This window comes from Heterocephalus glaber, unplaced genomic scaffold, assembly GCF_053883595.1.
Source record: "Heterocephalus glaber isolate CG9 unplaced genomic scaffold, H.glaber_assembly_v1.0 deba00001067, whole genome shotgun sequence".
NCBI classification, from domain to species: domain Eukaryota; kingdom Metazoa; phylum Chordata; class Mammalia; order Rodentia; family Bathyergidae; genus Heterocephalus; species Heterocephalus glaber.
In genome coordinates this window covers 5,712,288-5,736,078 of record NW_028258187.1, presented here as the reverse complement: position 1 = coordinate 5,736,078, position 23,791 = coordinate 5,712,288, and the positions used below count along the sequence as shown (strand labels likewise).

Genomic DNA, 23,791 nt, shown 5'->3' with positions numbered 1-23,791 from the left:
CTGCTTTCTTTTCTTTTCTTTCTTTCTTTCACATTTTGTTTTGTTTTGATTTGCTTTTTGAGGCAAGGTCTGGCTCTGCAGTTCAGGCTGGCCTTGAACTCACTATGTAGCCCAGCTTGACCATGAATTTGCAGTGATCCTCCTGCCTCAGCCTCCCCAGGGCTGGATCGCAAGCATGTGGGACCACGCCCGGCAGCAGTCTGGTTTCTGTAAGCCAAAGAACAGAAAGTGGGCTCTCAGCTGGGCTCACAGCAGCAGTATTTACACGGCCAAGTCCAGGGACAGATGGAGAACAAAGAAAAGGAGATGCACATGCAGCAGAATGCGATTCCATTTTAAAATGCAACCGGGAGCAGGAGGGTCACAGCAAGTTCCAGCCCGGCCTGGGCTGCACCATGCGTTCAAGGCAGCCTGAGACCCTGTCTCAAAAGCCCGGGAAGAAAGGAGAGAGAGAGAGAGAAAGAAATCCATGGACAATGAGGGTCCGGCCTGGTCTGAGGCCGCCCCAGCCCGGCCCGCAGGGCTCTGCAGAGCCAGCAGCAACAGCGGGGAGCCTTAGCCCTGGGGACGACACAGTGCCCAGCCACCAGGCTGCCTGCCCCTGTGCTCAGCGCAAACACCGTGGCTTTCCACACAATCTCAGCGGCCGGGGCTGGGTGGGAGAGCGGCTGAGTTCATGCTCTGCTCGCTCCCTCTGCCAGTGCCCTGGGTTGCCCGGTCTCCTCTCCCAACTCCCAGGCTCCGGGAAACTGAGGACTCCGGGACCAGCCCGACCCTTGACTCCCGGGAATCCCATCCTCAGGAATTCTCTAAAGGGAATCCGTGCAGCTCACCAGGTAAGGAAATGAGTGACCTCCATGGCTCAGTCTCTGAGGTATTATCTGGATTTATCAGGAAACAGATCGGAAAGCGAGTCACTGCCCCGGGCTTTGCCATGTTAAGGGAAAAAACCAGTTCCGACCCAGGCTCCCGAAGGCCACTGGCCGTTCCTCATAACTGAGTCCCATGTGGCTTTCCTCTATTCATGCATCTGCTTATTTAATAGCTCGGGGGCACCCCGGCCGCCACTCAGGCGAGGACCCGACACCAGTGCACCCCGGCCTACAGCGTGACTTCTACAGCGGTTTCTCTTCCTTTGTTTTGTTTGTTTGAGGCAGGGTCTCACCACGTAGTTTAGGCTGGCCTTGAACTGGGTACCCCAGGCCCGGACACTCTGCATCCGAGGAGAGAGGTTTGGGCCAAGCCTGTGACTCCTGTACTTGGGAGGCTGAGGCAGGGGGATCTCCAGTTCAAGGTCAGACTGGACTACATAGCAAGTTCAAGGCTGGCCCAGACTATGCATCAGGAAAAACTTTCCCCTGATTAGAGAGCTAGATCCAGCTTCTAAATAAATAAAGTAAAATAAACAGAGCAAAATAAAAATGATCACCCTGATTTCCTACAATCAAAGAATCCAACTTTTTCAAACCAGCAACCAGTTACTTTATTTTAATTTACAAATCTGTTTTACACTGTTAGTCCTGCACACACACACATTCGAGTGTACACAAATACACACGGTGGACTGCAGTGCTGAACAGGCTGCTAATCGGCGAGCAATAGAGACTAGAAATGCTGACCCCTGAAAAGGTAGAATGATCCCGAAAACTGAGATGATGCACTAAAACAGCAACCCAGACAGAGAGCTGGGCTTCAGTGTAAATAGACGACATACATGCACAGCTGCCTAGAAAATCCCCCTGCAATAGAGCTCTAATTACTCAGCGCTGCCTACGGAAGAGAAGAGAGAGAAGTTAGCCTGTGACCAACCCTGGGCTGGGTTCTCCGAGATCCCAGGCTTTCGGGTACATCCTCGTCACTGCACCACACAGGAGGCTGAGGCAGGAGGATCACCATGAGGTCAAGAAGGTCAGCCTGAACTATGTATGGAGACCCTGTCTCAGAAAATTAAAATAAAACAAAACAAAACAAATAACAAATAATATGAAACGGCAAAGGCATGCGGCCCACAGATCCTAAAACATTTCATGTCCTAAGATATTTAGAATCTGATTTGTTTACTACCTTGTCCTATACTAGAAAAAGTCAGCTGACCAGTAGCTCTTTCAGAACCTAAGAGAGATGATAATGATAATTTCGCCCAATTCCTATAAATCAGAACATGCATTTTCCCCAAGAAATGGTTCCATTAAGTCAAAGGCAGGATCAACCATTCTGCTTGAGGACAGACACGCCCCCGCTGTGGGTCCGGACCCCCTCAGTTACATTCTCTCCATCCCTGGCGATGTTAATACGATTCAGAAAATCAGACAAAATTAGCATCAAATGCAAGAAAAGTGGGGAAGCCAATTAAACTTACAACAAAAGCAAGTTCTGAGTTAAAATGAAGCATAGACAACACTTCTTTTGGAAATATCGCGTCTGTCTTTAATTTAATACTGCATTAAAGCTGGTAATCACTGAGGTTCATCAAGTCAATTTAGATATATCCATAGTATTTTGGATTTTAATTTTAGAACACATTAGAGTTTCAAAGCTGACATTTACTATAAATTGGGCTAATTATTTTCTCTAAACACTATTTAAGTAGACAATATTTTATGATTTCCCTCAGAAGGTTCACATGGTGTACAGAAGAACTCAATTTGTGAGGGTTTTTTTTCCTTCTCTGATGGAAATATTTTCTAAAAATGATACAGGCATGGAGGATCCCTGTTACTTCCAGGCCAGAGTGAGTTCGAGGCCGGCTTGGGCAAGTAGCCCCTGGCCCTGGAAGGTCACTTGGTCAGTCTGTGAACAGTGTTCTATCACCAGTTTGCCCTCCTGACACACCGGTGTGGCAAATGGGTGTCCACAGAGCTCGTGGCCCAGGTCCCATGGTGCTCACTCGGGGCCCCTCACCCAGAACCCCCACACCTACACCTGAGCTGGGTGGATGCAGCTGCACTGACGACAATGTGGGCTTTTTAAGTTTGCAGTGGCACAGAGGTTGAGCCCAGCGGTGCCCCCACTGAACCACCCTCTCGGGCCTTTTATGCTGACAGCGTCTCGCTCAGGGGCCCAGCCTGGCCTTGAGCTAGCATGTCATCCTCCCGCCTCAGCCTCCTGGGCAGCTGGGACGCAGGCCTGCAGCATCACCCGTGGCTGGGGCCTGCTCTGCATGCTCCCCAAATCCGTGACATAACAAGTGTCCGTTCTAAAATCCCATCGTTTTATTCTTTGAAGTTTTCTTTATTTATTAACTTATTTTTGAGTACAGGGCATTGAACCCAGGGCCTTCCCACCGAGCTATGTCTCCAGTATGCTCTCTGCCCCTTATTTTGAGAGGGAGGTCCCACTATGTTGCCCAGGCGGGTTCAAACCCTAGTCCCTTCTGCCTCAGCCTTCCCAGTGCTGGGATTACAGGCGTGCACCACCATATCCGGTCCAAAATGACACGTTTTTAAAATACACAATTTATTTTAGGGAAAGAAAAAAAAACTTCATCTCTGGCATGAGAACGAGCAGCTGGAACACCGGTATCAGCTACACGATGAAAACAGAAAAGTTGGTTTCCTTATTCTGCTGTTGGGGGAATTTTGTTTTGTTGGTTTTTCTTTTGCCTTCCCTCCCCTCTTTCCTCTTTCCTCTTCCTTTTCCTTTCCTTTCTCTTCTGACAGGGACTCGTTCGGAAGTCCGGGCTAGTCTTGGATCCTGTGTGTAGCCCAGGTTCCAGGTGAACTCACTGTCCTCCTGCCTCAGCCTCCAAGGACTAGGACTATAAGCATACACCACTGGGCCTGGCCTCCCTTATTCTTCTATAGAAATAAAGACTTTTGGCAGGCTAGTGCTTTGTATATGAAAGAATAAGATTAGATATAGATATAGACAGACAGCTAGTGAGACAGGGTCTTGCTGAATAGTCCAGGCTGGACTTAGACTATGTAGCCCAGGATGGTTTTGAACTCACACTGGTCCTCCTGCCTCGGCCTCCCAAAGGGCTGGGATTACAGGTGTGTGCACCATGACTAGCATAAAAAAAAATGTAGTGATTTTTTTTTTGGAGACAGAGAGGGTCTCACTATTTAGTTCAGACTGGCCTTGAACTCCCAGCAGTCCTCCTGCCTCAGCCTCCCGAGTGCTGGGCTTACAGGTGTGCATCACACACCCGGCTGGATTGACCTCTTTGGATATGAAGATTTGCTCTGGTCTTGAACTCACTGTGCAGCACAGGTGTGGCCATGCTCAATCCACACCTGGGAACAGACCGTAACACAGTGCTGCTAAGACGGACCTCGCCCCCACAGCTGGCCAGTCCCGGGTTGTCAGGAGGGGTCTGAGGGGCCAGGTGGCTCTGATGTGAAGAACTCCTGCTGACAACCTGCACAGCGCTTGCTAATTTACTGGCTTCCCAGGTGCAATCTGACCCGGAGACACACAGCTGGGTAACAAAATCAAATTGCCAACAGCTTAAAATGTTTATTTTCGAGCTGGGCGTGGTGGCGCATGTCTGTGATCCCAGCTCTCCTCTCGGGAGGCTGAGGCAGGAAGGGGTTGCTGAGTTCGAGGCCAGGCTGGGCTACATGGGGAGACTGTCTCAAAAAGCAACACCAGGGCCAGGGATTTAGCTCAGTGGTTCCGCCGCCTGCCTCCCAAGTGCAAGGACCCGAGTTCGATCCCCGGTACCAAAAATAAAAAGCAAAACCAAAGCAAAAGCAGCAAAACCCCTTCCTCTCCAACTGCACCAACCCTCCTGGCCCCCGGCTCCGCGGTGAGAGCCGCATTCGGGCAGCGCGGGGCTCACCTTGGATCGTGCGCTTGAAGAAGGCCTTGCAGGCCTCGCAGGACGCCACGCCGTAGTGGTAGCCGCTGGCGATGTCGCCGCACACCAGGCACAGGCGCTTGGGCATGGAGTTAAGCATGTACTCGCACTTGGTCTGCGGGTCCTCTACGATGGTGCTGGAGCAGTCGTCGTACAGCTTTCGCACCGACCCGCTGCCCGCCAGCAGTGGCGCGGAGGGGTACAGGGGCGGCGAGTCCAGGCCGTTCTGGTGGCCGTTCATGGTGGAGCTGTAGCTCCCGCTGGCGTCCGAGGAGCCGCCCGGGCTGTGGTGGTTGACGCTGTCCGTCAGGGAGGCCGGGCTGGACGGCTCCGTCTTGATGAAGGACGAGCAGCTGGAGTCAATGTGCCGCTCTTTGCTGGACATTCTGCAGAGAAGCCTGCGCGGGCGGAGAGAGGAGAGCAGGCGTCAGACAGGGCACTGGGACAGACAGGGAGGGCGAGGGCTGGGAGGGAAAGGAAAGCGCTTGTTCCTGAGGCAGGGTCTCACTGTGGAGCCCCGGCTGGCCTGGAGCTTTGCCGAGGTCCCCCTGCCTCGACCTCCCCAGCGCCGAGATTACAGGCGTGCGCCACCACGCTGGCCGGAGAAAACTGTGTGAAAAGCATCGCTCCCGGTTGGCACTTCCTAAAGGCCAGGGGCCTGCACACCGTTCTTTCTGCAGTCAATATCCTCGCTCCACAAGAACGCAATCAGCGCGGGCAGGACGGGCCACGAACCAACCCGGCAGGGCTGGCCAGCCCCCCCACACACACACACCAGGGCGTCCATCCATACCAAATCAGCCCCCGACTGCAGACTGAAAGGCCCAGCTAGTCTCTAAAGTCCTATTTCTCCGCACTCAGCCTTTCCTTCCACCCCAACTGCAGCCCATTTACCGCAAGCGGAATCAGAATCATTCCCACCGGGGCCGAGGAGCAGAGCCCGGGACCGCTGCAGTTAGCAGCGTCCTCAGGCCCAGCGGGGCCCGGGACCCCAGGAGGGGACTTGTGCTCACTCCGCATCTTCACCAAGAGCTCCACCTCGCAGCCTCGGGCCATCAGGGCAGACACAGAGTGCGAATCCTGCTCAATATGTAGGGTCATTTCTGGAGCCCCACAGAAATGAATGATCACCAGCACTGATGAACAAACGTGTGCATGTGCATGTGTGTGTGTGTGTGCGTGTGTACACGTGGCCTGCAACTGTGTGAAGAGATGAATCAGTGGAAGCCCCGAGAGTCCCCGCATCTGACACACTGGCCGAGCTGCTCCTGTTAATTGGTTACAAGTTTGGGGAGAACCTGAAAGGACACTGCCAAACACATTATGCTGCCTGGAAAGGCACCAATGAGCGCCAGCTCCACACATCAAGTATCAAAGCTGACGAGCACCAGGGCAAAATTTCTGCTTCAAAACACGTTGAGCCTGTAATCCCAGCACCCGGGAGGCTGAGGCAGGAGGATCACTGTGAGCTGCAGGACAGCCTGGGCTACACAGTGAGTTCAAGGTCAATCTGAACTAAAAAGCGAGAGTCTGTCTCAAAAACAACCAACAACAAGAAAAAAAACCCTAAAACAAGGCAGCTGAGTACCACCACGGTATGCTATGCTGCACTTCCTCGTCAGTACTGTAGAAATGGATCAAATTTTGTCCTCAAAAACAGATTTCTAATGGTCCTTTCCCTTCCCCTTCACATTTTTTGACTTTCTTTTTTCTTTCTCTATCCTGGAATTGAATCTAGGCCTCTGCACTGAGCTACATCCCTAGTCCTTTTTTTTTCTTTCTAATTTTGAGACAATGTCTTACTAAATTGCCCAGGTTGGACTTGAACTGTTGACTATCCTGCCTCAGCCTCCTGAGTGCTATGATTACAGATGTGTGCCACCACACCCAGCCAAAAAAAAACGGTCTTTCAGCACCACACCTCCAGAAACAATGCATGCCAACACGACTAGCCTGAAACGCCTCCCCGGGAGTCACACGTCTGTCCCAGTGCAGGCCCCAGCCTGGCCCGCTGTCCCAGAGTCCTGGAAGGGACTCACCCTGCCGGACAGCAGGCCACCCTGACCTCCGGCTTGGCCCACCCGGGGCGCCATCCTGGCCCGCTGCCTGGTCCCTGTCGCCTTAAAGAGCACTGGAATTAACAGCCGGCCTCCTGTCCCTGCTGCATGGGCGAGGGCTTCTCTCGAGTCAACGTGAAAGCAAGCGGCCGGCCTGACTGCAGCAGCCCTGCATTCCTGTTAATTAAGAGGCCTGACGCCGCCACTCCACTTAGTGCCTCCTAATTACCGGGCTGCCCGCACGTAATTACGCGCCGCACCTGCACCGGAGCTGGAAGTTATTGGGCCACTAAAGCGCGCTGGGTCCCCTTTCCTCTGCCTGCCACTGAATTTCTCCGAGCCACACAATGACTCTTTCACCATCTGCCCTCCAGGCACGGGTTTGAGTCTATTATTTTCCTCCTTGCTTTGCACTGCATGATCACAAAACATACCCACCGGTTGGTTCCTTCTCCTCCCTCTCTCTGTACCCTACCCACGCTCACCCCAATTTTCTTAACCTCAGGCATTTCCTTGTGGACTTTTAAAATTTGCAGAAAAGCCAGGCATGGTTGTGGGTGCCTGTGATCCCAGCCCTCGGGAGGCTGAGGCAGGAGAATCACAGCAAGTTCCAGGCCAGCCTGGGCCCCACAGGGAGTTCAAGACCAGCATGAACTGCATGGCAAGACCCTGTCTCAAAAAAAAAAAATTGCAGAACTCCTGACTGAGGGATGAGGCCAGAAATGACCCTCCCCTCCCCTGCATGGAACGGCTGTTTGCTAAGTCACCAAGCGTCTGGCATCCGCATGGTGTTCAGGTCCCGGAAATGGAGGCGTCTCAGCCTGCTGTCCCTCCAAAATCTCTGTCCATAACTTCAAATAGCCTGGAGGCAAGGACAGCAACGCTGGGTCCAGGTGCCTGGAGTCCTGGAAATCTTGGCAGGGTCCCCTCAGCAAGGCCCAGCCACTTCTGAGGGGGATGCAGGCAGGGACGGGGTCCTCGCTGCCCGTTGTGCCTGGTTCCCTCCCAAGATGAGCCAAAGCTTGAGCCACCGGAAATACTAAGGAGGCTGCCATCTGTCGGGTGCTTCTTAGTTCTGGGCGCTGAGCTGAGCCCCTCACTCGTCCTGCTCATTCCACACCCAAGCAGAGCACGAACCTGCAGAGCACAGGGCTCAGGCCTGAAGTCCCGGCTGCTCACGAGGCTGAGGCAGGCAGATCGCAAGTTCAAGGCCAGCCTGAGCAGTTTAATGAGGGCCTTGGGAAATAAAATCAAAAGGGCTGGAGAGCAGCCTCCAGGAGGAGCATTCAGCAGGCTTAAGGCCCCGGGTCTGAACCCTAGGACACTAGGAAAATTTCCAAAGTCCCGGGCTGGGTATGTGTAACTGGGCAGTGAACACCTGTCCACCATGGGTGAGACTGGTTCAATCCCCACTCCCACCAAAAAATGAGACAAAATAAAATAGTCCAAGTCAGCCTTGTGAGTCGGGCATCACAGCTCTTTAGGAAAGTCAGCTGCTCTGAGATTTACTGATGGCCACACCACTAACAGGTGGTAGAGACGGGGTCTGAACGCATGTCTAAGCCCAAAGCCCAGTGTATAAATATCCTGAAGACAAGAGCTTTTAATGGTGTTTACTCATGGTGGAGGGGCTGGGGCTCGCTGTATAATTCAGGCTGGTACTGAATTTCCTATGTAGCCCAGACCGGGCTCAAACTGGTGGAGATCCTCCTGGCTCAGCCTCCCAAGTGCTGAGATCACAGGTGTGCGCCACCAAGCCCGGCTTACGGTTGTTTGCTCATTTTAAAAAAGAAACCAGCTGCACCAGCAGAGGTAGAGGCAGCACACACAGAGATCAGCTCCTGTTGCTCAGCAGTTCTACCTGGGAAAGGGTGGAAAGTCGGCCCCGGGGCACCCCCTGGCCGCTCAGACAGAAGTGGGGGAGCCACAGCCTGCTTTCTGCTAATGACCACTCCTCTCCTCGGTGAGCCCTCCCTCGGGCCCAGTGCATTACAGCCTCACGGCAGCAAGTCTCAATTCTCGCTCAGCCTCGGAAACGCCACAGCTCTATTATTCAAGCCTGAAATATTCACAACTATCTGTAAATTCAATTGTCAGCTGGTGGGTTTTATTCTAGACTTCACTTCAATCTAAAATTAGAGGCACTAAAATTCACATTAACTCTAAGAAGAATGCAGTGAATAAGACTTTATTTAAAGGAGCACCTTTTTGTCAGAAAGAGCCATTTTCAACATGACGGCTTTATCTGCAGCCAAAGAGAATAAGCCCAATTCCACATTGTGCTGTTAATGCAAAATCTTAGGTCACATTGGATTAATAAAAATCTAAATTTAGTTAACTATGAACAGAAAAAACATGTGTCCAAATATGTGGGAAACATTTATTTTAAAGCCTTAGTATGGGGCTCTTTCAATGTATTATTTTAAAAGAAAGGATGAGAAAGACAAGAAATTAAAACAAGGTGCTTTCCAAACAGCTGTAAAATGAGAGCCAATTACGGCAAGAACAGCACTCAGGGCCGGGCTATCGCTCAGGGGCTCATGCTCGCCTAGCATGCGTGACGCCCTGGGTCACAAACCCACTGCCACCACCACTAAAACAACAAGAACACCAAATCAGTTCCTAGATAAGAAACTAAATTTGAGGAACATAACAGCCTTGCTAAAATTTCAGTGCTTTGTAAAGCATTTCCAGCCGAGTGTGGTAGCACACACCTGTCATCCCAGGCCTTGGGAGGCTGAGGCAGGAGGACTGCCCCAAGTTCAAGACCAGCCTGGACTACAAGAGAAACCCTGTCTAAAAAAACCCACAAAAATAGGAAGCATTTCTGATACAGTTTAAGTTATAGTCTCAAGCGATTCTAATGACCATACTTGAAGACAGGACCTTGTTTCCGGCCCTGCCAAGGTCTGCCAGGGTAAAATGTATCTGTGTTAGGTATGAAGGGTCGGGCAACCCAAACTCCTCAGCGAGTGGCCTGTCCAGAGACGGGGCTCCGGGTAGTGAACGTCATGCAGGTATGCGGGTGTGCAGGGAGAAAGGGTCAGACTCGATTAGGGCAGCTGCTGTCAGGGAAGACAAGCCGATCAGCTCTGAGTTCAAATTCAGTTTAGACTCTAACCCTCAAGTTAACTGTCATCAGGGATCCTCCCAGGCTCGGGTTGGTGCACGAACTTGGCTGTACGTTTCCACGCGCCTCAGTAGCTCTGCAGGTGCTGTACATTTTCATGTAAGCCAAACCCCCCTATATGATCAATGCTAATACAACCAGAACCTTCCACAGGTGTATGCATTTTAATGCTCCCGTCAAAATGCAAGTTCTTAGCAAACAGCTGTATTCCATCAAGTAAACTGCACACAAAACTTAATTTGCTATCTCACTTTTCTAGTAAAAAAGAAATGGTGCATAAAGTTCCCAAAGGCACATGTGTGAAGGTCACACAGACCTTCTAGATCTTGTACCATGGTGAGATCTTCTGAAACTTTATGTTGTTGTTTTTGAGACAGGGTCTCACTGTGTAGTTCAGGCTGGCCTTGAGCTCACAGGGAGCCTCCTGATTCAGTCTCCTGAGTGCCTAGATGATACGCATGTGCCACCACGCCAGCTCTTCTGAAACTCCTATGACACTTACTTTACACACCTTCCTGGTAAGCAGACACCAGCAGCAGAGCTCACCATTTCACGTTCTCCTCTGTCATCCAGAACTTACCCATCATGTAAACTCCCAGTGCTTCCAAATGGATGCTTTTTACATTTGAACCCCAGGATTTTCCCGGGTGGGAAGAAGAAGCTCCCCGAATCCACTACCTGTTCAAACCAGGAACCAAGCGAGGGCCTTGTGAAATCCCCAGATGGAACACATCTTTTGTTTCAGAAAAATACGAAGCTCTTAAGAGAGGACGGTTTGTTTGGGACAATGTGCTACAGGAGGAAGCCCAGGTGGCTCAGGACCCCCAGCCCGAGGCGCAGGGCAGCCCAAGCCACAACTTCAGGCTGACAACGAGCCCCCTACCCTGGCTTCCACTAATTGTGCTCTCATAAAGTGGCAAATGTGAGTCACTTAGGAACAGAATGGGCACCAGCTGCTATTGTCAGAAGGGTGATGCCGAGGAGAATGAAGTGTCATGTCAGAAATCCACGGTGCAGCGTGTGATTTGAGGAAGCCCGGCTGCTCCTCGGGGACAGGGTGTCATTACGGCATCAGAGTAATGCGGTGCTTTGACAACTGCTGGCTCTAACATATCATCACTGCATTAAGGTGCCAGGCTCAGTGGGGAAGGGAGAGAGGGTTTTCCTCTTAATAAGAAGCATCTTGGGGGCTGCCTGGTTAACCTGATGGAAGGAGACCATTAATTGTAAAGCAAGAATTGTAAATTCGGACCCAGATGCCCGGGAAGATGACAACATGTGGGCACACAAACGCACACGCACGCAGGTGTGAGTTTACTGCCTTCTTCAATGACACTAGGCCCAAGGGGCCGAATGGATATCGGGGTCCCGCGATCGATCAGAAAGCAGTTCCTTGACCCCTGAACGACTTCCTCATGTGCCTCACCGAGAAACTCTCTGCAGCTTACTCCACCAAGAGCAGCGAGAGGCGAGCAACTGCCCGCAGCCCATGCCTCAGTGGCTGATGAGAGCTGCAGATGGGCTGACCCTGCCACAGAATGGGGGCCTTCCTTACATGAAAGCTGTCCCAGTGCTGAGGGGACTCAGAGAGGCCAAGGAGCAGCTTCCAGCCGTGTCCGCACTGTCACTGAAAGGCACCCGGAAGTTGGACTTCACACCTAAGCCCTCCGGAAAGACCTGCTGGAGCCCTATGTGCTTTTAGGGTCCCGGAGCCCTGTAGCCCCTTCTTACTCAGTTTTGCTCTGACGCTAGGTTCAAGGTGCCCCTGGTTTCAGCACTGAAATCCCACATCCTAAGCCCTAGGGAACTCAAGACGGTGGCTGATAAGGTGTGGACATGGAGTCAGAGAGAGCCCTATGGAGCCATTCTTGCTGCACTACCTAGAAGACTAGGGGAAGTTTGGAGAATACACTAGCACGGCCCCTGGGAACGTGTTGCCTCTGCCCCGGGAGCCGGATGCCCGAGGTGACCACCTTATGTCAGCCTACTTATGGGGAGGAGTCTGTAGCCACTTCAGGAGGTATCCATGGACTTCTTCCACTTCCTGGTGCATAAACTTTATTAACAGGACCAGAACTGGTGCCATGGGTAACCGCGTGTTGCACACTGTGATTGTGGACCCCATGGCCGTGTTTCAGGGTTCAATCCAAGCGGTGATGCTCAGTCGTGTGATTCATCCTTCGCTTGTCTTCCTGGACCCATTTCAATCTGGGGCTCACATCTCTTGTTTAGAGCTCTAACTATAGTAAGTGAGCTACTGACAAATCAATAAAACTGTTAAGTGCATAATAATGCTAGGTAATTGCATACATGATGTTGTGCATAATTAACAGTCTGAGCTTTTCTTTGATATAATGAGCACGCGCGTAATATAGAGTAGCTGTGAGTCTGTAAAGTATACAGTTTATTTGAGTCATGCTTCTGCATAAGACTCTGCTAACCCTCTATATTGGCTCTGAAGGTGACCCCTCCTCTGCTGCCACACCCAAATCAATTCTTATGACATTGTTTTGCAACTTACGTGATATTTAACTGATGATGGCCATTCACTATTATACAGATTGCATGCAAAGACCGGAACAGCAGGGGGGAATACCATTTAGTTTAAACAAACTTCTGCCATGTAATCAATACTATTGAGGCAAATTAAGTGTTTTAACAAGTGCGCATATTTGCCCTAATGCGGCTTAATTAACTACATCCTTGCATCCACCCAACTACAAGACACCTATGGGATCTTACAAGAGAATCAGGACTCGCAGACTTGGAAGATCAGATGGAAGACGGACGAGGAAACCAGTGCTCGATCCCGATCCCTGGGAATATTTTCTGCCTTACACAAGTGGCTCTCCCAGGACCTTCAGTGCAGAAGGGCCTTCAGAGACTGTGCCCGACCCGGCTGACAACCCACGTAGGCAGCAGAGGTCACAGTGCTGACCGGGTCACCAACCCCAGGGTGGAGCGGCTACAGCCCAGCAGCAGGCGGACACCACCGCTGAAAGGAAAGGCTCTTGGAGGGAAAAACCTGCACAAGATAAATCTTCCAAATGAAGCTCACAATCTACGCTGAATGTAACATTTATTCGGTCTTCGAGATTTACTATGCCATGAACAGACCTCCTCAGCGGAGAGCTTTTCCGAGGAAAGCAACAGTCTCCTACTTCTACAAATCTCTGGTCTTTCAAACAGAAATATGGATCAATAAAGTTTACTTGTGTTGAGACAATCCTGTCTTCGGGCAGTCAGGGGGTACATGGGAGAGAAGCCAACGCCCCGGGGACTGACAGCTCAATGAAGACCTTCTCGCGCATCTCGCTGGAGAAGAAATAGACACTCAACTCACAGGAAGTCTGTGCGCTGATCTTTACAAATGACAGCGGACAGAGACACCTTACACACATGCCGCAGTGCTGGACTCCACAAATCAAATGCAGGTCAATGAAAGCTCAGCCTGCCTGCGTTCCCCTCTCCTATTCCCTTTGCTACTCTAAAACAGAAAATAAAGCGACCAGGACTTGGTGTAAGGATACCGAGATCATAGTATCTACATCACCCTTCACTCATTAAGGAAATGTTTTGCAGAAACAAGTACAATGTCCCACACCAGCTGCTTCCATGGAGGTAGGCGGGGTCACTCGGGGTGGAACCCTACACCGACTCTGGAACTGGGCGACCGAGGAGGTAAAAAGGAATCTACACGTTGAGAAGGACTCACTGCTGCAAAAAAGGATGCTTCAGGCACTGATAAAAATTTCTGTGTCAGAGATCTGCGGTACAAGTGGTGATAACAGAGCGCATCTGTCGCACGGAGGTTAAACTATATATATACTTTTAACTGCATAGCTCAGTCCACACAGCTAGCACCTGTACGCCAGCGCAGCTGGTCTGGGCGGATCCGGTACAGAGGCTGCAACCGCGCTGCTGGTGTCAGGTGCTGTCCAGCTGAAGGTGGAGCCCACGGGCAGGAAGGAGAGCTGGTTATTAACTCCAAGGAGTCGCCCTCCTCGGGGCTCGTTCTGACCCTGTCCATGAGCGGGCTGTGGGGCACAGATGAGCCGCCCCTGCAGGCCAGGAAACGGACTACAGCCAAGCCATGGACTCGACTGAAGATTTGTTCTCGGTTTTGTACAAAGGGATGGCTGGGCCTCGGTGATGCCAGAGGGAGCCATCAAAGAGCGGGGTGTTTGGATCAGAGGGGCCCGCTGGTGTTACACACGCAGGCCCAGCTACGGCAGCAGAGGGCCAGTTCTCGGCCCCATGTGCCGGTCTAAAGAACAACTTCCCAGGAGCTGGGCTTGTCTTCCCTCCCCCCTAGCCAGGAGCTCTCCCTCCGTCCAGCCTGGACACCTGGACACCGTGGAGATGTGGGCCCCATCTCTGGGTCAGCCAGTGTCACCTGTCATGGGTGCCACCCTAGCCCTGGGTTTACTGCACGCTTCCCTAAGCATTTCTACCATTTAGAGATATAGACATATTTTTGGCCTGGCATGGTGTTGTCCATCTGTAATCCTAGCACTGAGGAGGCTGAGGCAGGAGGATTGATACGAATCAGGGCCAGCCTGAAGGACACAAGGAGACCTTGTCTCAAAAATCCCCCGAAAATAAGAAAAAAAGATTTTACTCAAAAATCTCATAAGCATGTGACTCAGATTAGACCCTGTAAACAAGGGCTATGGCACTATAGCACACTGTCACCTCAGGGCACAGCAGGGGATGTGAGTGTTCGTGCGTGTGTGTGCGTGTGTGCTGTCGGAGAAGGAATAATGACACAGGGCACTTGCCCCACAACACAGAAATGCCGCAACCCCATTCCACAGAGCAGCCCTCACAGTGGGCTCCCTCCCGAGGGGCAGAGCAGGCAGGGGTCCTCTGGGGGGCTGGGAGCGGGACTCCTGGTTTGTTCCTAGGAATGGTTCCTTTTGCTCCTTAAGGTCTGGCGGGAGGCGTCTGCGGAAAGGGCAATTCCCCGCAATCAGTGTTTAAGTGAATGTTTGTCCCTGCTCTGCCTCCACGCTGGCAGGGCCCAGCGGGGAGCCGCGGAGTTGCTGCTACATTTGATTTGGCTGTCGGTGGGAAGCTGCATTCTACCAATCGTGAGCTGCGCCCAGGAAGTGGCTTCTCCTCGGTGGTTGTGGGGCGAGTTTCCCCTCTCCGGGGTCTCCTCTGCCTGGAGATGTCGAGATCCTGAAGGCCCCGTGGGTCCCTAAGAGGCGACCTCCCCTCTCTGTCCCCTCTCAGCTCTGCTTCCCCGCTCTGCATGGCCCTGACTCCATGGCTTTCCTTTCGGGGGCGGATGTTTCTGCCACCCTGAATTCTGCCACCTGTGTGCCATTTTGTTAACACAATTGCTATTTTTTTGTGACTGCTTTTGATACCTTTAAATTTCTTCTTTTCCTGAGTCAGTAAGTTTACTACATCTGACAAAAGTCTCCTTCAAATAATGGCTTGGGTCAGTAATCAGGGGGCTGGGACACTGGGTGGCCAAGTGCGGCTTCCGAGCGTTTCGGGGCAAAATAAAAACATATGCAGGAGTAGAAAGGGGAGGGGGAAAGGAAAGAAAAAGTCCCTCTAGATATTACAAAAATTCAGTCTGAATGGAAAAGTAATTAACACTAAAGAGCTCAAACTGTAATTAAGAAAAATTTCATTAAGTGGCGGCAGGGGATCCTACTTCTTTACATGTGACACGGTGCTGCGTAAAACTAAAAGTTTCGGGGAGTGGAGGAAGAGAGCCACGTCTTTAACCAGATCAAATTCTCGAAATTGGCTGTCAAGGCAGGATTGCTGTGATTTATACCCAGCCATCAAGCGTGCGCATGCGCGCGGGGAACACCGAGCAGAGCCGTCGCTGCCGTCGGAAGGAGCTTTTAATTTCCACAGCACCATCTGTTACCCAATCTAATTCACATTCCCCCTTCATCTCCTTTAGTTCCATAATACTAATTCTTCCCCAACCGTTATGACCACAGCCACCAAAAGGGGGGTGAGAAATTGAATATCACAGAGCTTCCGTGTTGAGGCTTTGGTGACTTCAGGGACAAGTGCTTCTTCCCTCCATGAAAGTGTGTTCCTGGTAAAGGGATTTGTTTTCAGCCAAGACAGAGATACGAAATTGATCATATTTGGGGTGAAAAAAAATGATTTAAAAGTAGGCTGGGACATCAAAGCAGAGGTTGTCATAAAACACAATTGTTGTCGAGTTTCGTCACTTTCAGAACTGCCTGTAAAATCACTTTGTCATGGCTTTCACAGCAAGAAAGCCTGAAATTGTATTTTTGTTAAGGAAATTCAAGGGGGTGATGTGTATATTGTGAGAGAGAACAGAAGGGTAGCTCAGGAGAAAAAGGACGAAAACCCTGTACACTTTAAGCCAGAGAGATGTGTGGGCAAGTACACACAGCCTCTCTCCAGGTGAGTCCACCAGCCCCACCTCAGTGATGCAACCACAGCGCTCAGGGCAATGCGTCCCTGGGCTATAAAGTTACAAAATGCTTTCTGCACCACAGGAGGATTAAACTATGCTCAGTAAAGATTTAGGGTTAAATGTATTTTACTGCCTTCCAGATCTGTGAAAACCTGTTATCCCTAAAGGCAACAGTACATAAACATCTGCAAGCGTACACTGCGAAATCAGAGTTTGGGTGAACACCATTGGAGTTCTGATCACGCTCTTAGTTAGCTGGCTCACTACCTACTTCTTCATGAGCATCGGAGAGATGATCCCTTTGTCCCAGAACCTAGAATTTCAGGATGCTAGCTGGATTACGTGGCATCAGCTCCTTAGTTTCAGTAAATAAATGGAACAACCGTGATAAAAATATACTTGTATTTCTCGAAGACCTGATTATCACCCATAAATGCATTTTTGTAGAGAAGACTTCAAAGAAAGTCCACCACCAAACTGGTAGCATCTTAATGGCCAATTAAAAAAAAAATCTCAAATCTGTATGTGAGATGCACATTTCAAGGAGAGGATGTTTTCATGTACCGGCGGAGTCTTGTGATGAACGAGCTACACACATACTGCCAACTATTAGCACAATGAAAGATTGATTCTTAGAGTACAGGAGGTAATCAAAGAGGGTAACCTGTTTTATAAGATGTAACAAACAAACTTGAGCAGGAAAAAATATGCTCAGATGCATGCAAACGCATACACAATCATACCACATACCTGTCACATGTAAAAACATCAAGGTGTATCTAAACAAGCGATTGAAGATTATAAAGATGATAAGATATAAAGCAAGGCTGGTAAGGCTTTCCTTACTCAGTAAGGGACATGCGGATTCAGACAGCCCAGAGTGTGCGGAGCCATCAGCCTGCACGCTGTCTGTACAGAGAAGTGTTACGCTTCTGCCACGCACACGGAAGTGGCTACGACCCACACGTTTGGTGGCAAAAAGTGCTGGTGAGGATGCAGAGCAAGTGGAGCTCCGGTTCACAACAAAATGCACAACTTCTTCGGGGGGAAAGTTTGGAAGTTTCTTACGACGATGTGAAGCAGACCCTCAGTGCCACACACACCAAGCCTCCCGGCACTAAGAGCGAAAAACACAGGCCCCAGAAAGAGCTGCATGGACGCGCGTCAGGGCTGCCACGTCCACCTGGGATGGATGGGTAAACAGGCCGGGACACAGCGCTGCAGGTGTGCACCGCCGCGTATGCACACAATGCACACATGATCAGTGTGACACGGCTGGACCTCACAGACTCTGCGGGCAAAGCAGCTAAATGCAAGAAGGGAACTCATGCCACCCGGGTGGTACACCTGCCATCCTAGCACCCAGGAGGCTGAGGCAGGAGGACTGCCGCCAGTGTGAGGCTGGCCTGGCCTACACAGTGAGGCCTTGTCTCAAAATATCAATTAAAAAGAAGAACACATGCTATAAAAATCTGTGTCTTCGAAGTTCTCCAACAACCAAAACCAGTCTCTCTCAGCCAGAATCACCAGGGTTCTCTGCAGGGGGCTTGCTAGAGCGAGGCACAAGGAAGCAGGCGGTTGTGTGTGTCCGGGCTGCACTGCTCACAGCTCATCCTACTGTGCACTGAAAAGAGATGATTCATTGCACACAAACTTTATCTCAGGAAAGTTCACCCAAATTCAATTTTGAAAAATGGGCTGAACACAGTGCCTTTGCATTACCAGAAGCTTCCAGGTCTTACTGTTTTTGTTTTCTGAGGCGGGGTCTCACCGTTCAGGCTGACTGAACTCACTGTGTGGCGCAAGCTGGCTACACAGTGATCCTCCTGCCTCAGCCTCCTAAGTGCTGGGGTTCCAGGTGTGAGCCACCACGTCCGGCCTCATTTCCAGATCGTAAATAACCAGATCTAGGTACTAATTCTCCCTCAACTGCTAGTTCCTGGTGGACTAGGGAAGGGAGATGGCCCAGCAAGGAGTCCTAGGATGGCACCAGGGCCCAGGGCAAGTACCAGATTTCCTTCTCTTAGGCCAGATCTTTTTCCAGCTCAGGTCCATCCATGGTGAATAATATTCCACTGATTTAAAAGATAAGGTCTTTCAGTATTCTGCTTGCAAAACTTTGTAAAACACTGTGCCTGTCGATATAAAATAATTCCAAACTTTAGTGTGTGTTTTGGAAGTCAGGACACCTCACCTGACGCTGTTGTTCGTGTCTTCTCCCCGAACACGGGCACAATAAAACAGCTTGGGCAAATGCGCAGTATGTGCGTTCTCATAATGGTCAGTATGAGCGACTCTAGGTGGGCTTTTAAATATAGCTTCCTAAGTCGGGTGTGGTAGTCACCCCTGAATCCCACCACTTGGGAGGCTGAGGCAGGAGGATCACTTCAAGTTCAAGGCCAGCCTGAACTATGTAGTAAGACCCTGTCAAAAAAAAAAAAATACTACATACATACATGCTTCCTTTGGTTTGGTTTTGACAATAAGGGAGTAGATGCTATAGGAATTAGAATAAAGAAAAACTGATATATCAGGAGACGTTGCACATGCCTGTAGTCCCAGCTACTTGGGAGGCTGACGCAGAAGAATCAGAAGTTTGAAGGTGACTTAAGCACCTTAGTGAGACTCTGTCTCAAAAATAAAATTGAAAGTGGGCTGAGGATGCAGGTCAGTGGTGGAGCATCGGTCTGGGCACAGGAGCCTTTGGGTCCCAGCCCCAGGGGCCCCCCACTGAAACGTAGGATCTGGGAAAAGCTTAACAGATGATTCAGCTCTAAGCATCTACATACACGGGAAAGAGTCCAAGCAAAAATGCAGCAGAGAACACCAAGGAGGTGAAATAACACACTTCAAACAACGAACAATTTCTAGGAAGCAGCCTGGACAGAAGGCCAGAGTTCTGCTTAGCGACTTGAACCAGGGGGATCATTTTCCATCACCAATCTGCTGCTGTTTCTCAAGCTGAGGCAGCCGAGGAGTCACAGAATATCAGGCAGCGAGAACGTGAGCCCAGGAGAACTGAGGGAGTTTTCCAGGAAGAGAAACAAGATCTGAAATGCACCCGCCCATTACCCATCCGGCAAGCTCCTATTCATCCATACAAGCCCAACTGAGCACATTTCTCCAGCAGGTGCTTCTGACCCTTCTCCATGCTCCCGTCACACTTAAACCTCGCTTCTAATGCTCAAACCTAGGTCTCCATCGCTCCGTCTGGGGAGAAGGAGAGGCCATGAAATGTATTCTGAAAATTCCACCCAGGGAGTGGACCAACCATGGATTCATACACAAATGGATGCTAGATACTGGGGCAAAAAATATCCTAAAGGATAGGCCCGGGTATTTAGCTCAGTGGTGCCATGCCTGCATTGGAATCGCAAGGTCCTGAGTTTGATCTCTGGTTCCGGGAAAAAAAAATCCTAAATGAAAGTATCATTCATTCAACCTGTGAGATAGCACAAGAATCCGAAGAACACCTGACACAAAAGGTTAGGCACAGAAAAGTGATTTTATTCCTCAGGCCAGTGAGCCTGCCAGGAGATTGGGTTTCAAATGAAATAAAACAGAACAGCCTGCTAGGTGAAGTAGCAAAGCAGTTCTGAGATTTCTAACTGGAAGACCAGTTCTGAGTTCTCCATCGGCAGCATTTACCAAAGCCCGGCCCACGGCTCATCCATCTGCCCCACGGCCGCGGTGCCCAGTGGAAGGTTTGCCTCACTGTGACCTGTGTGAGCATCATGTGCAAATCATGCAGATGGAGCAGAGGACATCAGAGAGCATGGAGGAAACAGAGTGTTTCAGGGTGACCCAGAATTTTGGGGTGCAGGGGACACTGGGAACACAAAGTGGAAAGTCTGAAATATGACACCGTCTAGCGTGGACATCACTGTGTGGGCAGTGGGGACCGATGAAGGTGAAGAAGAAAGACCCAACCAAATTTGTGTTTTTATTCAACGGAGTTTGGGCTCTGCCATTGTCATCTATCCATCCATCCATCCATCCATCCATTCATCCATCCACCCACCAACCTATCCATCCATTCATCCACTCATCCATCCATCTATTCACTCATCCACCCACCTATCCATCCATCCATCCATCCATCCATCTATTCACCCATCCAGCCACCTATCCATCCATCCACCCATCCATCCACCCACCCACCAGCCTATCCACCCATCCATCCATCCATCCATTCACTCATCCATCCACCTATCCATCCATCCACCTATCCATTCACTCATCCATCCATCCACCCACCCACCAACCTATCCACCCATCCATCCATCCATCCATTCACTCATCCATCCACCTATCCATCCATCCACCTATCCCTGTTCATACATCCATCCATCTAGCCCATCCATCCATCCACCTATCCTTGTTCATCCATCCATCCATCCACCCACCCACCAGCCTATCCACCCATCCATCCATCCATCCATTCACTCATCCATCCACCTATCCCTGTTCATCCATCCATCCAGTCCATTCATCCATCCACCTATCCATCCATCCACCTATCCCTGTTCGTACATCCATCCATCCATCCACCCACCCACCAGCCTATCCACCCATCCATCCATCCATCCATTCACTCATCCATCCACCTATCCATCCATCCACCTATCCCTGTTCATCCATCCATCCATCCAGTCCATCCATCCATCCACCTATCCATCCATCCACCTATTCCTGTTCATCCATCCATCCATCCAGTCCATCCATCCATCCACCTATCCATCCATCCACCTATCCCTGTTCGTACATCCATCCATCCATCCACACACCCACCAGCCTATCCACCCATCCATCCATCCATCCATTCACTCATCCATCCACCTATCCATCCATCCACCTATCCCTGTTCATCCATCCATCCATCCAGTCCATCCATTCATCCACCCATCCATCCATCCATCCATCCATCCATCCATCGGCATTCTTTCACTGGATGAGCTTGGCCATGTCTTTGAACTCTCAGGCTTGAAAATGGAACCTGAAGCTGCTCTCTGAGGACAGCACACCAGGAAGCCCTGTTGCAACGGGAGGCCTGGCCTCCATCCCCAACACCACCAAGCAAAAGGAGAAAATGGAGGCAAATACCCTAAGCACCACCAAAAGAGGCCCTGCCCTCTTGGGAATCTACGAGTGGTGTATAATGGCCAAGCTGACACTGCTTTAACCAAGAGTCTGTGTTAACTAAAGCACAATGTAAAAATAAATTCACACCTTGGGATGAAGCTGTTCTTTCTCTGGACCATGGTCACAAGAATCTCACCTGTGATAATACTGCACAGAACTGAACATGCGTGCACTCGCATACTCACATTCGTACCCGGCACACGCACGGGTGGATCTGAAAGGCTGCAGATGGAGCCTGTGGAGGACCCACCGGTGCAGATAACTCACAGCAGTGATGTGAGACACTGAGACTGAGGACCCCACTGGAGGCCCGGGCATCTGCTCTGTTTCACACGAGGGCATCTGAGGCTACAGTCACCTCAAGATGTTTTGTAATCAATATTTCCCTTGAAGGCAAGAGCTTCATCCCACCTGACTTGGATCCCTGGTACTCACGTTAGGTGAGGCCTCTGTCAACTACTGCATCAATCAGCCACTCAGTTGATGTTTGTTACAGAATGAACAAACAACCGCAAGGCACTTGTCCAACTGAAAACATCAGAAATGCTATCATAACCCTACTTGAGTGAGAGTTTGTGCCTGGTTTCTACAGGTCTAGAACATCACTTTTTTTCCCTTGGGGATCGAACTTGGGTCCTTGCACTTTCGAGGCAGGCGGCAGAACCACTGAGCTAAATCCCAGGGCCGAGGACATCACTTTTAATACTTGTCTCTGACGCTAGGGGCAGAAGGTCAAGGTCATGGCGGAGAAGGTCAAGGTCATGGGGATGCTGCCATCTGCCCCTTTTTGGACAGCGTGGTGAACTGTCTTAAATACTGAAGGTGAGCATGGTGGCTGAGGCAGGAGGATCGTCGTGAGTTTGTTTGAAGCCAGCCTGGGCTACACCATGAGTTCAAGGGCAACTTGAACTGCATAGCGAGACCCTGCAGCAAAAAAAAGGGGCTGGGGAGTTAGCTCAGTGGCAGAGCACCTGCCTTGAAAGTGCAAGTCCTGAGTTTGATCCCCCGTACTGAGAAAAGAACAAACGAACAAAAAGAAGAAATATTGGTAAGATTTTCCGTGTCTCAAGAAGATGTCTGGAAAGTATTTCTCCCCTTTTCCTCTGTTACAGTGGGAAAAAATTATATTCCTACACTGGTTATCCAACAACACTGTGGAAAACTTTATTTGCATTTTACAGGTGAGGAAACAAGACTGTACTGGAGCAGAACATGAACTTGAATTTTGTGTTTAGGTCCTTTACTTTGAAATATAAGATGCTATGCCACAAGCACTAATGACAGTATTTTCTTCTAGCCAACCTCAAATGTCAGTCAAAGTCATACACAACTCCCAACGCCATGTTCTCCTGAGGAATTCGCTTTTCACTGGTCCCGTTTTCTTAAATAATTACACATTCACTAGGTGCTACCATGCTCTTGCCTCGACCATTGCAATTCACACCAAGAAAAATACGGCTAAAATAATACAAAAACATACGAAGAACCTTAGTTCTTTTAAATGGCCAAGAACAAAGAATAATAGTGTTGAAAGTCAAAATTACATAGCTAAAGCTTGGAAACAGCCCAAGTGCCCATCACCTGGAGACTGGATAAAGAAGATGTGGTTTAATCTATAAAATGGAGTACTACTCAACCACAAAGAATGAGAAACTAGAGACATTTATAGCTAACTGGATGCACATTGAGACCATAATCTTAAATGAAATAAATGGGGCACACGTGTAAATACCGAATAGTTTCTCTGGTGTGAAAACCTAAAAGTGTAAATAAGGATCAAAATGTATAATAGATAACGTGAAATAGGAAGAAAAGGTCTAAAGGGGAAGGGGAAGTGGGAGGGGTAGGGAAAGGAAAGAAGGAAAAGAAAAAAATATGAGAAAAGGAAAAAATGGAAACAAAGTCTTTGTAAATAGGGAAGGGTGCAGGGGGTGAAGGGAGGGCAGGGGAAGGGGAAAAAATAAGAACCCAGATGCTCACGTAAAGGTACAAGATCCCAACGATGAATGTAACAGTATTTTATACCTAAAATGTACCAATAAACTAAGTGGAAAAAATAGTAATATACTGAAAAAAAGAATTTAAAAAAAGTCAAAATTACAAAGTAACTTAGAGGTTAGGATTACTTATATCACAGAAACAAGGCAGCTTCAAACTTCTCTATGATTCTTTAACAACATTACTGTACTTGGTACAAGATTAGCGTCTGCCAATAAGGAGAAACAGACTCATTTCAC

General features: G+C 49.8%; 1 protein-coding gene across 16 annotated transcripts in view; it reads right to left on the bottom strand.

Moving 5' to 3' along the window:
- The window catches only part of Esrrg (estrogen related receptor gamma), a 538,714-nt gene that overhangs the window by 178,016 nt on the left and 336,907 nt on the right, over positions 1–23,791 (bottom strand). For 13 of the 16 annotated variants that reach the window (XM_087209790.1, XM_087209791.1, XM_013066531.3 and 10 more), the window contains one exon: positions 4,784–5,199. In XM_087209790.1, the coding sequence (XP_087065916.1) occupies positions 4,784–5,186 (403 nt within the window). In that variant the 5' untranslated portion in view covers positions 5,187–5,199. Of the gene's footprint in view, positions 1–4,783; positions 5,200–6,840; positions 7,100–7,995; positions 8,018–10,666; positions 10,850–23,791 lie in introns of those variants that run through there. The other 3 variants (XM_021246444.2, XM_021246446.2, XM_021246443.2) reach the window with 3 other exon arrangements.